The 14,649-nt window shown below is 60.2% G+C and overlaps 1 protein-coding gene across 1 annotated transcript in view; it reads left to right on the forward strand.

Annotated features, from left to right (window-relative positions):
- The first annotated feature begins 6 nt into the window (after positions 1–6).
- Jph3 (junctophilin 3) overlaps positions 7–14,649 on the forward strand; it is a 51,672-nt gene continuing 37,029 nt past the window's right edge. Inside the window, exon 1 of the mRNA XM_005411005.2 lies at positions 7–511. Within this exon, the coding sequence (XP_005411062.1) occupies positions 130–511 (382 nt within the window). The 5' untranslated portion in view covers positions 7–129. The remainder of the gene's footprint in view (positions 512–14,649) is intronic.

The raw sequence follows: 14,649 nt of genomic DNA on the forward strand, positions 1-14,649 counted from the left end.
AGCTGCTCGCGTCCTCCGAGCTCCCGAGCGAGCGGCGGCCCCGGGTGTCGCCGGCCGAGCACGGCTCCGGCTCCGCGGGCGCCGCGTCCTTTTTCGCCGCCTGCGGGATTCGCGGACCGCGGTACATGCATGTCCACTGGGGGCAGGTTTAATTTCGACGATGGAGGGTCGTACTGCGGAGGCTGGGAGGACGGCAAGGCGCACGGCCATGGCGTCTGCACCGGCCCCAAGGGCCAAGGCGAATACACCGGCTCGTGGAGCCACGGCTTCGAGGTGCTGGGCGTCTACACCTGGCCGAGCGGCAACACGTACCAGGGCACCTGGGCGCAGGGCAAGCGCCACGGCATCGGCCTGGAGAGCAAGGGGAAGTGGGTGTACAAGGGCGAGTGGACACACGGATTCAAGGGGCGCTACGGGGTGCGGGAGTGCACGGGCAACGGGGCCAAGTACGAAGGCACCTGGAGCAACGGGCTGCAGGACGGATATGGCACGGAGACCTACTCGGACGGAGGTAGGTGCGCGCGGAGGAGGGCCCTCCTCACTCGCCCCTCTGTTTATCTCGGGAAGTTGAGCCTTTCCTGTTGGGCCGCGGGCCGGGCTTTTCTCATGTGCCCTGGAGGCCTCAGCGGGCCCTGGCCACAGGTTGCCCGTGGTCTGGTGGGGGACGGGGCCCTGTGCCACTGGAAGGGGTGGGGGGCTTTACAGCAGCCAGCCAGGCCCGGGCCGCGGCACTGAGCCAGGCTGCCACACAGCACCAGGGAGCAGGCCAGAGACCTGCCCAAAAGGCCAGCCTGGGCCTGGCCGCCTCTGGCATCACCACAGGTGCAGGGGCTGGAGAGGAGCCCTCCGCGGCGCCCCCCCTCCTGTCGCTGGCCCCAGGCCCCAGCTGCCTCCTTGTTTTCCTGCGGTGCCCAGGGCCTCCCTAGTCCTGATCAGCCCAGGCCAATGAAGAAGGAGCACCTGGGAGTGCTAGAGGCGGGGGATGCCAACCCAACCAAACAGCAAGGCAGTAAACTTCTAGGTGGTTGGACGCGGGCGCTGCTGTCGCTGTCGAAGCAGCCTGCTGGCTGGAGGGAGGGAGCGAGGGAGGGAGGCCCATCTGTTAGCGAGCCGAGGAATCTCGACTTTCAGTGGCTGAATCATTTCACGGTTAGTTGAGGGAATTGCTCTGCACCTTCCTTGAAAGATGCTACCACATTTTGAGCAGAGCAGGTGCTGGAAGCCGGTGAGCTGCCTGGAAGACGGTTTCTAGGCAGGGAGCCTTTGCTGGCTTTGCAGCTGCCCCCCGTCTGGACACTCCAGTTTCCACTCCTGGGTGCACCCGGGTGTAGGCAGCAAACCCCAGTCTGACCGCCTGCCTGGAGCCTCCCCTCCTCCCTCTGGGTGGCTGGGTTATTTTTCAGGCATGGATGCCTGGGAAGGGAGTGAGACGCAGCAATGACTTGTGCTTCTGCTGGGAATAAAACCCCTGAGCGTGCGTGTGCTCCCCCTGCCTGCCTGCCGCCTCCCGGTCTCCGGCAGAAGGCTCTGAGTGTCCTCTCCCTGGCCACATCCAGGAGTGAGGAGGGCTGGCAAGTAATTATTATTTTGGCTTATGCAACTGAAAGGCAGGTTCGTTATTACCCAAAGAGGAGGCGGAGTCTGGGCAGTTAATTATATAATGCTCCTGCCTGCCGACTAGGCACCCGGGCCTGGTCCCAGGCGGCCTTTCTGTGCTGTTGTTTTCCTGGAGCAAGCTGGAGAGCTTCCCTGACCCTGGGGCCCTGCGGACCGAGAGGGAGCAGACGTGGCCCTCCCTTGGCTCCAGGCGTGGGCTCCTGTGTGTGCGCGCACATGTGTGCGTGTGCATGCGCGCATGTTGTGTGGTGTGCCCCCATGCCTGCACACGCAGGGCTGGCGAGGCAGCAGTTGTGGGTGGCAGCCTGGCACTCACAGCTGGGCTTCTTGGGTGCTGGGCAGTTGTTACCTCAGGGCTCTGGCTAGGCTGCCCACAGAGCTGCCCTCTGGAGGGTTCCCAGCCGCGTGGGCTCCGTGCAGGCCAGACCAGCCCCTCCTCAGCTCTGTGCAACTCCCGGAAGTGTGGGCGCCGGCATGCACCACCCTCCTGACAGCTAGCTCCCTTGGCCTCTCCTGGCTTGATTCTGCTCATTTCACAGGCATGGGTCATGAGGCCAGGGATCCATGTGGGCCTGGCCCAGGGGTGCAGCTGGGGTGGCAGAGCCCCTATCTGCTTGGGACCACGCCCCTCAGGGCCACCCTGCTTGCCTGGAAGGAGCCGTTTGCCTTTTCCCTTTCCAGGGGTTGTGTTCTCAAGTCTTTTTTTGTTTGTTTGTTTGTTTTTTCTCCGGTACCGGGAACCAAACTCACGACCTTGCACTTGCCAGGCAGGCGCTTTGCCACTGAGCTAAATCCCCAGCCCCTCAAGTCTTACTAGGTAGGCCGAGGCTTTGAGGAGCCGCACTCTCTCGTGGAGGGTGACAGCGTCAGGCAGAATCGAGTGGACCCCTCTGGCCCTGGGTTATCAGGCCAAGTCCTTTGGGGCCACTTTCCCAGACAGCCTCAGGGCTCACTAGGAAGCAGTGACTGCTGGGAACTTGGGGTCCTGGGCAGCCCCTGTGCTGTCCACGGTGGGGTACAGTCACTGGCAGAGCAGGACAGGGCCTCAACTCCCTGTCCCCTCCTCACCTTGCGGGCAGCAAGGGGTCCCGGGTGAGGGCCTCCTGAGGAAACGGCCAAGCCGCAGCCCAGCTTTTCCTCCGCACAGGAGGTGGGAATGTGGGGCAGGAGTCTGCAGAGCCCCCGAGCTGAAGCCCGGCTCCCAGTGCTGACTTGGGGAAACGGCAGTTGCCATGAATAATGCACGAGCAGCAAGTGTGGTCCACATTTAGCTGGAATTGGTATGGAATCCATTTCAACTGGGGACACTTCTGCCATCTCCTCCAGCTTACCTGGCCCTGGGCCGGCAGGCGCCGCTCTTGCTCTCAGTGTGAGCTCCCCGTGTGCAAGGGGAGCCCTGGACCTGGGTGGTAGAGCACACGCTGCCTCCCAGGTGGCTGCCTGGCCTTGGATGCTGGCCCGGCCATCTCTCCACCCTGTGACCTTGCACAAGTTACTGAATCTCCTGGCTTCCGTTTCTCCCTCCTTACAAAGGGCTGTGAAGCGGGGAGGCTTAACTGAGGATAGAGTACATGGCTCTACCAGGAGTACAGTAGTGTGGTTTGCTATTTATCGTGGTTTTTATTACTACAGTTCACATGCAGTAAGTGTCACAGTGATCACTAGAACTCATAGCCAGGGCGACGGTGGTGATCATACATACCAGGGATGTTAAGTGGCAGCATTGACTCCTGCGTGCCACGCATGTGGCGTGTGCGCATGAATTACAGTGCTAAGCTCTTTCGCCTCAAGAAGGCTGAGTCCATTGTTCCCATTTCTACCCCAGGAAGTGGAGGCTTGGAGCAGATGGCTTTGGGCAGAACTAGACACACTCAGCATGGGGACTCCAGAGTCAGCTCCCTGGAAACTCACTTGTGCAGAAGCACCCCTGTTATTTCCTCTTCTTCCACATCCTTGTTTTCTCTGGGGTGCAGAACCCCAAGCTGTAGTCAGATGCATGGGTGCAGATATGCAGACCCCGCTTGGCCAACCCTAGCCCTGGGGGCCTGGGGTGCCTTTCCCTCCTCTGTCACTGGGCCCCTGCGCTTTGCCCCACAGGTGAACATGTCCTCCCGCGGCTGTGGATACAGAGCCCCTTGGACTGAAAGTTGCCGGCTCAGATAAGCCCTCCCACATCCCGAAAGGTATGAGTCATCTCACACCCTGGCCTCTCCCTGTCATGCGCGGTCCTGTTCACCGGCCCGGATTCCTCAGCCCACACAGATCACACACGCCCACAGCCAGGACCCAGCCCCACCCAGGCACTGAGCGCCTGGGCACGCACACGCACAGTGCACCTGCCACCCGCAGGCAACTTTCATCCCGTCCCCCAAAACAGCTGCGTGCACCCTCCTGGCTTTGCGTGCTCCCCTGCCGCCAAGGGCTCTGGGTCTCTGCCAGCCCGGTGCACCAGGCATTCAGGTGACAGGGGCAGTGGCGGGCTTTGTTTTCATTTCAAACACGTGTTCACGCTGTTGACGCCTTGAAGGGAAACAAAACCTCTCACCTGTGTCGGCGCCTCTGGGCATATTTTTGGTTCTTGCGGGGGACTGTGGGAGACCCTAGAATCTGGATGTCCAGGTTAGGGGGAAGCAGGTCCCCACATGGATGTTCATTTCAGAAGCAGGAGTGAGCCCCGCTCCTGGAGATAAAGGCGCTTTCCTGGAGATTCTCTTTCCGCCACTTGGGGGCTCCGTGAGGCGAAGGGAGGCTCAGCTAAAGCCGCTTGGCGGCCCCTCCACTGGGAGACTGTCGAGAGCTGAGAGGGAGTCCCCAGGGTGGTCGCTGAGGGGCCCCGCCAAACCCTGGCCGCCTCTTCTCGGAGGGCATGGTGGGGCGAGGGGGACCCTGGGAAACATGGTGGCTGGGTGGGGAGCAGGAACACCTGATATTCTCCCTCAAGTCGTCTCTGTTCCTCAGTTTCCCCAGGTCTCCCCAACTCTCAATACAGTTAGCCGTCAGCCCCCCACTGGTAACTGTATGCAAGGCCCTCGGTGTCCTTAGAGATGAAGAGCTGTGTAGATTTGTGCGTGCTGGAAGAAAGGCAGTGCTGGTGTCAGTTTTCCGCCGCCGCCGTCCAGCGTGCAGTCTCCCGGTTCCTGGGCCGCTGGAGCCGCCAGAGCCGCCGGGCGCTCCGGGCAGGCGCAAGGCTGCCCTTCAGCACCACGGAGAGCGCCACCGCCCCGTCGCCACGCTTCGGCTCAGACGCCCGGCCTCCCGCCGCAGCCGCCTCTCCGTGGCGTGGCGTGGTGTGGCGCGGCGCGGCGTGGCGCGGCATGGCGTGCCTCGCTCACCTGCTCTTCCTGACCCCCTGCAGAGCCTCGGTGAAGTGGCCCAGCCAAGAGAAGTGTCCCCAAGGCCATGTGCGGCAGGCGTGGAGTGGCGCGGCGCGGCGTGGCGTGGCGCTGGCCGAGCTCCCCAACCCTCGGTGCGAGCAGCGTGCCCGGCCCCGCTTTGTCGGTGCGTGGGCTCCGCACTGAGACACGCCGCCGCTCCGGCTTGCCGTTGTCTTTTCTGAAAAGCAGAGCGCCTGCCTGGGCCGCGCCATCTCCTGGCCGCCTGGAGAGCGGAGAGGCAGAGAGAGCCTGGGGAGCCGCTGAGGGTGCAGCGTGCGGGCCGTGGGTTCGGGTCCCAGGAGTGCAGCGAGGGCAGCGTCAGCACAGGCGAAGGAGCAGCCTTGTCTGTGGCATTTTGTCTCCATCTGCTTTACTTCGGCTGGCGGCAGGGATTAATCAACGAGCCCCTCCCTGCCAGCCACTGGCCACAGGTAACTATTTAGATTCAAGTTTAAAGTGAAATAAAGTTTAAGTAGTTGGGCATGGTAGCTTACGCATGTAATCCCTGCATTTGGGAGGCTGAGGCAGGAGGCCGGCTGAGTTAAAGGACAGCTTGGGCTACATAGTGAGATCAAGACCAGCCTGAACTGCACAGCCCTATCTGTAAACACCTCAGCCGCAACCACAGCGACAACAAGAAGTCTGCGCTGCAGCTGCAGCCGCCGCATTTCAAGGGCTCATAGCCACGAGTGCCGAGCAGCTGCCACACGGGTGCTGCAGATCCGTGGACCTAGGACAGCGGTGGCCTGCAGGGCACCCCTCCTGCAGGAAGGGGCGTGTCAGAGCTGGCACTGCTGGTGACGGGTGACCACGATGGTGCAGGCAGACAGTGCTCACTCAGACGTGTGGAGTGGATGGAGCACGCGGAGGCGATAGCGTTTGGCGGCTTTGTTCACCACCATTGTCTGGCGCCTGCATTTCATTGCAAGGATTTAGCCTTGAGTGCAGACAGTGAAAGGGAAATGTGTGTGTCACAGCACGGCCTCATGGAGCCGTGTGTGTGCGCGTGTGTTTGCATGTCACTGAGGATTGAACACACGACCTTCCCACTGAGCCATATCTCCAGCCCGTTATGTTCTATTTTGACACAGGGTCTTACTAGGTTGCTCAGGCGGAGATGGAACTTTTGCCCCTCCTGCCTCAGCCTCCAGGGTAGCTAGGATGAGACATGTGCCACCGCGTGGGGCTGGTGTATCCCTGGTAGAGCTCCCAGGTGTGTGTTGTTCCTGGGGCTGGTTCCTTGTGAGAGACGGCCAGTGCTTTACATGAGCAAGGGGGTGGTGCTGAGCGAAGCGAGTAACAGACACGACCTTCTGATGGCCTGAGGCCCCACAGCCAGAGGCGCTGCTGAGTGCGAGGCAGCTCTGCAGACTCTCGGGACGGCAGAGGCCGTGCGTCTGCTGCACTCTCGCCGCCTCTCTGGGGCTGCCATTCCCTGCTGCACTGCCTTCGCCCCCTGCACCATGAGTGAGGCTCCTACTGGGCACAAGCACAGGGACGCAGGGCCCAACCTCAGCGGCTCAGCCGTGAACCTTTGCCGCGTGCCTGCTGTATACGCCACCTGGTTTACAACAACGCAGTTTGAAAGAAAAGCAAATAGCAGAGCGCCCCCCCCCCCAAAAAAGGACCATGTAACTTCTAAAAGAATAAGCAATCTGGACGGGGATCAGAGCTCAAATTGTGAGATAATTCGTATTTCTCCTGCCAGACTTTGGGACCTGGAAGGAGGTCCTGCAGGTGACACCTCTCCCTGTGTCCTGGGGGGCAGCGGGGACCCCAGGACATCAGTGCTCAAGCTGAGTCTGGAAGGAGGAGCACAACAGCGTCACCAGGCTTCTGGGAGGCCTCTCCTCCCCTGCCTTGGCTTTCAAGCGTCTGTGATGGAGCTGTGACGCGCTTTCCATCCCGACATGCACCGCTTCCCTACTTCCCTGATGTGCAAGGTGTTGCCGGGGCCCAGGGCTGCTCCCAGTGCCGGCACTGCACGGAGCTGAGTAGGAGTCTCTGACTCGCCGTTCGGAGGCGGCGTGCCCAGGAAGGGGTATCTGCTCCCTGCTCCTCCCGCTTCCTGCCTGCTGCAGCGTGTGCAGCTGGCCTTCGCAGCAGACCCTCCACCGGCTGTTCCTGTGTCTGAGCCGGCGTGAGCTGAAACTCCTGAGACCAAAGGCCAAAAGAAACCCTTTCTCCTTCAGTTTGGGGGTGTTGGGCATCTCAGCGGTGTTTAAAGTGATTAAACACACTCACACTTGAGTAAGGGTCAGAACCACCCGGAAGGTGTCTGAGCAGGTTTCTGACCCACCTCTGCCCCGCTGGGCCTGGAATGCCACCCAAGGCTTTCTACTCCGCTCAGGTTCCATGTGCCGCTGTTGCTGGTCCCTGGAGCCGCACTTTGAGAATCAGGCTCTGGCTAGCACCTCCTGCCCTGGCTGCAGTACAGAACCACCCTGTGCGGCTGTTGGAAGTGTATTCTCCGGCCCCCGTAGGTTGCCCTAGGGATGTGATCTGCATGGTCCTAGCTAGGTACCCGTTGGGGCCCAGAAGGCAGCACTGCTGTGGGGGTCTTGTTTCTGGGTGCTTCGAAGAGGAGCTCCTTGGGGTGCAGCTGGGCATAGAAGCCTCAAGTCTCTGGGGAAGGTGACACGCAGCTCAGGTGGGGACACTGGTCAGAGCCCCTCGGAGAGCGCCCGTTGCTGACCCTGCTGGGGTCTGTTCACCGGAGCTAGATGCTCAAGGGCAGTGTCCTTGGCCTGGAATTTGCTAAGAGCAGACAGGGCCAAGAGCCGCTGCTTTGGATAAAGGCTGTCCAGCTCCAGGCCGAGTGGCTGTGGAGGTGCCGTGGCGCTGTGTGCGAATGGAGCTGGGGAGATTTCAAGTGCAGAACCCGTGAGCGAGGGAGCGACGCGTGGACTGCGCCTGTGTCTCCCGTTACTCCCCGGCCCGCTCCAGGGGGGACTTGGATCTTTACCTTAGTCACAGCTACAGAGGCCCTGTTCCAGAGAAGGCCGAGTTCACAGGCACTGGGCGTGAGGGTGTGGGCCCAGCTCTCTGGGGACACGGAGGGCTTACAGGGCTCAGGCAGCAGGCGCTCCGAGCTGTAGGAGTGATCAGCGAGGACTGCAGAGCCAGGGAAGGCCCTCTGAGAGAAGATCACTTTTGTAAATGCCGGTCCTACACTGCAGGGCACTTTAGCATATGTGTTGTTTCTTTCGTTCCTGTAAACGGTGCTTTGACTGCCAGTTGTGGTGGTGCACTCCTATAATCCCAGAACTTGGCAGGCTGAGGCAGGAGGATTGCTGCGAGTTCAGGGCCAGCCTGGACTGCATACTGAGACCTCAGCCACTCCCTTGCTTTACAGATGAGGAAGGCTCAGAGAGGGGAGGAGGCTGGGCCAAGGCTCACAGCAAAGCCGAAGCAGGCAGGCGTCTGGTGGGCCTTTGTCCAGCTTTCTGTAAGCTTGTGAGTTCCCTGGGAAGAACACACGTCCCTGCAGCCTTATGATGCTTTGTGCACTTCTGAGGGTTCACAGCCTCCCCGAGACTCCACAGATTGCTGGGTAAGGACCCCCATCCTCCACAAGCCTCTGATCTTGTGTGATGAGCGGAAGAACAGGTGGAGGGTGAGGCTTGTGTACACTTCCGGGTGGGCGAATCTGAGACCCCGGTGGAGCAGGGTGGTCCCTCTGCCGCCGCCAGCGCCTGCGTGGTCCGAGCTCCGAGTCTGCCTTTCCCCTGCCCCCTGAACCCCACCCCGCACCGTGGCCTCGGACGCAGGCTGCATCCAGAGGTGTGCCGGGAGCTTCCTTGCCTGACGTTGCTTCATGGAGAAAGCAGGTGGGAAGCCGAGGCTCCAGCCACAAAGGCCCTGGGGGCCTCAGGGTCCCGCCAGGACCTGTCACTATCTGGCTTGCGTTCCTCGGGGCTCAGGAGGTGGAGGTCTGTGCCGATCTGCCTGTTTGGAGATTAGGTTACCTGGCTTCCCGTGGAGTCCTGCAGTTTTCCGTAGGGCGTAGAGGCCGCTGTGAGTGATGGCCAGGATGGTGGACGACCAACTTCTGCACTGCCCTTCTCTCGCCCCCAGCGCACCGGGCATGACAGCAGGCACGTAGTAGGCCTTGGCTTGTGCTGGAGCAGTGCGGGGTCAGGGCATCCCCTCGGGCTCCGCTCACCATTCCATCCTCGGAGGCTGTGACCCGCGCTGTGAGAGCCGCGGTGTCTGGGGCAGCAGGCCCCGCAGGCATCGTCCAAAGTGGGAGAATGACGTCCTGCGTATGGCGTCCGTCTTTCCCCCCATGCCGTCTGTCCAAGCCTGCCCTGGCTCACGAGTCTGTGCAGCTGTGGCCGCCGTGCTCAGCGTGTCTATAAGTCCGCCTGCACCCCAGAACGCACTGCTGCCCACTGAGGGGGAGGAAACTGAGGCTGAGAGGCCACACTGGGGCTGTGCTGGGTGCCTCCCCTGCCGCCTCCGTTTCCAGCCGGAGATGGGATTGTAGGGGTGCTTACAGCGCCAGGACTGGAGCCGACCCCAGCAGCACCTGTCCAGCCCGGCAGTGAGAGCCAGCTGGACTCTAGTTCCAGGGCTGGGTTGGTCACAGTCCCAAGAGAGGCCTCTGTCCGCCGGTGTCCCAGCAAGGTGGCCCTGGGGAGGTTGTGTAAGGGCAGCCTGCCGACCCAGTGGTCTAAGGAACTCTGATGCTTCCCACCCTGGGCAGGTCAGAGACACTGCCCTGGCCTTCCTCCCCACTCCCCACGTGACCCCAGCTTCTCACAGCTCCGCTGGGGCCACGACCTTGGCCCTGCAGTTCCGGTGGCTGCCTGCGGGTATAGACGCAGTATGTTCCTGGGGTGAGGGTCTTAGAGTCTGTTGGACTTGAGGAGGCCCAGAGCAAGTAGGGTGCACTGAAGGCCAGACACGACCGGCAAGGGGTCCCCTTCTCAGCCCCGCATTGTCTCATCTCTAGAAGGGGAGGCTCAGAGGGTGAGCTGGGGCTGTGGAAAGGCTGTAACCTCGTTGGCTAGAGGTGACTGTCATATGGGCCGGCACCTCCGTCCCGCTCCGTCCTGGTCACGCGCCTCCCTGCCCTCTGGGCCTGCCAGGTGCTCAGCCTCTGCCTGGGCTCTGTGCCCCAAGGGCTTCTGGGAGATGGCTGAGGGAAGTTTCCAGAAAGCCCAGCCGTTTCCTGCGCCCCTCCCCTCGTGGGTCTGAGGCAGCTGCCTCGTGGCGTCTGGGCTCCGTGCATGAGTTCAGGCAGGGCCAGGTCAGGACGGGTGCCCGCCGCTTCCCTGTGTGCTTTCTGCTGTGTCCCTGGCCCCGTGGGGACCCTGGCTCTTCTTGCCTGTGTGACGGTGACCGTGACAGGAAGGGGTCGGAGGTGGGCGGTGAGCAGTGTGGGCATCAGGCCAGGATCCCCAAAGGGCTGAGGGGTGCGGACCCAGCAGGGGGGTTTGGTGGCCAGTGGGGAGGCTGACAGGAGGCACAGCTCCTGCGAGGGTGGCCCTCCTCCTGGGGGTTCCTCCCCTCCAAGCGGCCTCCTCCCCCGCGGCCCGCCGTGGTACGGGCACCACGCCCTGGGAGGTCTTCTCCCAGGCTTTGGGGCAGGTGTCCTTGCCGTTCCTCTGATGTCCAGCAGCAGTGCCATGTCTGCCCTCAGAGTCTGCGTCCCGCAGCCCCCGCCTCCCCGTGACCTGGGCCGAGCGCGCCCTGGGCGGGTTTGGGGGTGTCCTGTGCAGGCTGCAGAGCCCGGGGGCCTGTAAGGGCTGTCGGGGGCAGCGCCCCCTCACGGTGCAGAGGAGGCGGTTGGAGCTGCCTGGCGCGCGCCCTGTCATTTCTCTGACTGTGGGGTGAGAGGGTCCCGCTGACCTCGGGCGTTTTCCAGAGTGTGCCCGCCTTGGCCTGTGATCCCTACACGGTGCGGTTTGCCCTTTCAGCATGTGTGCGGTTCAACGAACCACGACCAGATGTAGAACACTTTCATCCCCTCTGAAGGAAGCCTTGTGCCGGCATCATTTCCTGCTCCCTGCTCGCAAGCCTGTCCCCTCTCTGGACTCTCCTGGTTGGACGCTCCACGTCGGTGACATCAGGCAGTGTATGGCCTGTCCTGGCTGGCCTCTGTCACTCCTGTTTTCAGGGTGTATCCATGCTGCAGGCGTGTTAGGATTTCATTCTTCTTCATGGCTGAGTAATACTCTGCTGTGAGGACCACACGTTTTTGCTTAGCCACCCGTCAGTGGATGGACACTGGGGTTGTTTGTGTTTGGGCTGCTGTGGCTGTGAACTTCGTGTACAGATGTTTCTTTTCTTTTGCACTGTGCTGTCCGAGACCTGATGGTGCAGAGCCTGATAAAGAAGCTAGGCACGGGTGCATGCACCTGTGGTCCCAAGGACTCAGGAGGCTGAGGCAGGAGGATTGCAACTTGTAGCCTGGGGTGCTCTTTATTCTGAGAGTGGATCCACCCTGTGTTTCGGTCGCCCCAACTCAGGAGCAGCCGTGGTGCCCTTCTGCAGGGAGCAGCAGGGAGCGGGAAGGCTCGGCGGCCCCTGGGATGGGAATCGCGGGCACAGAAGCCCATGGTCCAGCTGCACGCGGCATCACCTGCTCTGCGGCACACTGGGGACACTCGGGCGTGGCCTGTCCCTCGGGGCTGGTGCTTGTCGTCCCCCTTGAGGTGGGCCTGCCCCATTGCTCAGTGCACCTGTGCAGTCCCTGGTGCCGGACTTGCCGTCCGCCCCAGGTCTCCTCTGGGTGGCGTGAGGACGGATATGGGGTCATGCCTGGCACTCCACCCGATGTAGCCACTCTGGCGACCCTCCCAGCCTGCTGTGGTGGCCCCTGATGCACCTCTCATGGGCTCTGGAGTGCTCACGCCCTTACTGCCATCTTCCTACCTCCCTGACCTTGCGGTGGCTCCTCCCAGTTCCCCCGAGACCCCTGGCTGTCCCCGCCAGGTGCATCACCTTCCAGGTGTCACAGCCAGCCTGCTGTGCTCAGGCAAAGCTGAGTGTCGGCCGCCAGCCTCTCTCCGAGCTTTATTCTCTGCAGTGGGGAGGAAGTACTGCCAGCACTGTGGGTACTGCTGGTGTCTGCCTGCCCTCGCTCACCCTTGCAGACAGTAACGTGTGCTCCAGTTTAAGGGCTGGCGCTCAGGCAGGCCCCGCATGTCCACCGGTGCCCGTTCCCGGGACTCTGACTCCGAGCCCCTCAGGACCTGGCCACCGCCCCGCCAAGGCTGCACAGCTGAGGCCTCCTCGGCTCATGCCCCACCCACGGCCTCCTGCTGCGGTAGACGGGGGGGGGGGGGGGGGCCCCCCCCCCCCCCGGGGGGGGGGGGGGCCTTCCCTCTGCAGCCCCCTCCCCAACCAGCCGGTGGTCGTGTCGTAATTCTTGAACCTGGGCACAGTGGCTCCTTGTTGTGACTGCGAATACTGCTCACCGCCGAGCCACGCAGTGTACCCTGATCCTGTGTACTTTCCACGTACAGTGTGAGTTAGCAGTTGGCCCACTTTTAAAATTGCATTGTTTGCTTTACATTGTTGGTTAATTCTTTCCCCACCTTCCAAACACTCAGCAAAACAACTCCTGATGCAGATTTTCACTCAGACCTGCCGGATGCTCTACCTGAAGTGCACACAAATTAAAGTCTGTCTGTTGCCCGTCTTCCCAGTGCCCCCCTCTTCCTGCAAGGCGCCTTCCCTTGCATGTGTTTGATCTCCCCCAGTCTTCCTCTTTCTTGGTTTCCTCCCTCATTTTGGTGGAGCACATCCTGCAGTAGCTTCCTGAGAAAGGATGTGAGAAACACGAACTTTCTGTGGCTTGATTACTTGATGGAGAAATTGATGTAAGCTGTAGACTGAAACTCATTCTCACTCAGCATCTGTGGTGGGGCCGTGTTTTCCCACTGGGGACGTCTCTGGGTGTGTTGTGGTTGTGTCGCCCTCTGTGGTTGTGTTCTTTCTGTCTCAGGCCGTCCAAGTGATCTGCTTTTCTTTCACCTTGAAGTGTGTGGAACCTGCTCAGTGACATTCTGCGGCTTCACGTTGGCAGGTCTTGGGCAGGGCTCTTTCCTGGCCCATGCAGGTATCTGTGGGCGCTTGGTTGGATGTACACCCTTGGTCCTGGGCCATGTTCCTGCTTTGTCTCTGGTCACCTTCATTGCTTTCTGGAGTCCTGATCCTTAGACATGGGGCTTCCTGGATGAGTCCTTTCTTCTGTTTTCCCTACCTCTTATTTTGTGTTTTAGTTTCTGAAAGATTTTCTTAAACTTACCTTCATTTACCATTTTTGTGTGGAAGGTACCAGGGATGGAACCTGGGGCCTCCACACTGAGCTGCATGCCCAGCTCTTTTTATTTTTTTGAGAGAGGGTCTCACAAGGTTGCTCAGTTGTCCAGGCAGGGCTTGGACAACTATCCTCCTGCCTCAGCCTCCCAGAGTGCTGGGGTTATAGATGGGCACCTCCATGCCCAGCCACCAGAATCTGTATTTTAACCATCCTTGTGATTTCCAGTTATTTCCTCTCCTTTGGCCTTTCTTTTTTAAAACTGCATTTTATTCCCATTTGGGGGTACAGCATCTTACCTCCTGGGGATTTAGATTCCATTTTCCTTGATAACTCCTTCTACCACCTGTATTTTTCATGATTGTGCCAAATTCCCTCTTTCCCTTTTATTTGTGTTTTGGTCCCCTCTCCCCACTGGGCCACCTCCAATGCCTGGTGACCCGGGCGCTTGTGCACCGAGCCGAGGCGCTGCTCATCTGTGTGTGGCCCGACTCCTGCGGCCAAAACCCAGCCGTGGGCCCCCAGCGGCCCGCTGGGGTCTGCTGCACCGTGCACTCCTCCTCCAGGGAGTTTCCTGGTTCTGTTTCTTTTCTCCCTGCGTCTTGCAGGAGGGGAGGGGCTCTCTTCTACTTACTAATTATTTTAAAATATATGGCATATAGATGCACATTTAGAGTACATTTATATACAAAGTTACGAATGCATTATGTATGTTGTCAGTATACAAACTTTACATATTATATGTATTTATGGGTAATGGTAAAATAAAGAACACACAATTATGCATAACACTGTATAATATATAAAGATATATATTCACATATATCTGGGAATGGAGCCCAGGACCACTGTACCACTGAACTGTATCCCCAGCCCTTTTTATTTTTAAATTTGAGACAGAGTTTCACTGAGTAGCCCAGGCTGGACTCCAAGTTTTGATCCTCTTGCCTCGGCCTCCTGAGTAGCTGGGCTCACAGGTGTGTGCTGCTGTGCCTGGATCATTATTTGTGTGTTGTCAACAATCTGGCTCTGTACCTTTTTCTTGGTTTGTTCTGCCTTCTTTCTGTATAGTCACATAGTGAGGGGTTGGGAATTCTCCATTCATGTCCCAGGATGGCCCGCATGAAATTCCACCAGTCACAGAGCTTAGGGGACAGGACTTTCCCTCCCCCAGTTCCACAGGCTGAGGTTGAAAACCAAGGAGCTGCAGGTTGGCTCTTGCCAGGCCCCCTGCAGCGTGTGTGCCCCAGCGGTCCTGTGTGTGCGTCCGCAGTGTCTCGTGAGGACTCCAGCGCATGAGTCGGCCCACCCTGGCAGCCTGTGCTCTCCAAAGCGCCGATGTCCAGCTGCGGTGGGGGCTCGGGGCCCCATCGCGATTCAGCCCAT

The sequence above is a fragment of the Chinchilla lanigera genome, unplaced genomic scaffold, assembly GCF_000276665.1.
Source record: "Chinchilla lanigera isolate Chin_1 unplaced genomic scaffold, ChiLan1.0 scaffold00140, whole genome shotgun sequence".
NCBI classification, from domain to species: Eukaryota; Metazoa; Chordata; class Mammalia; order Rodentia; family Chinchillidae; genus Chinchilla; species Chinchilla lanigera.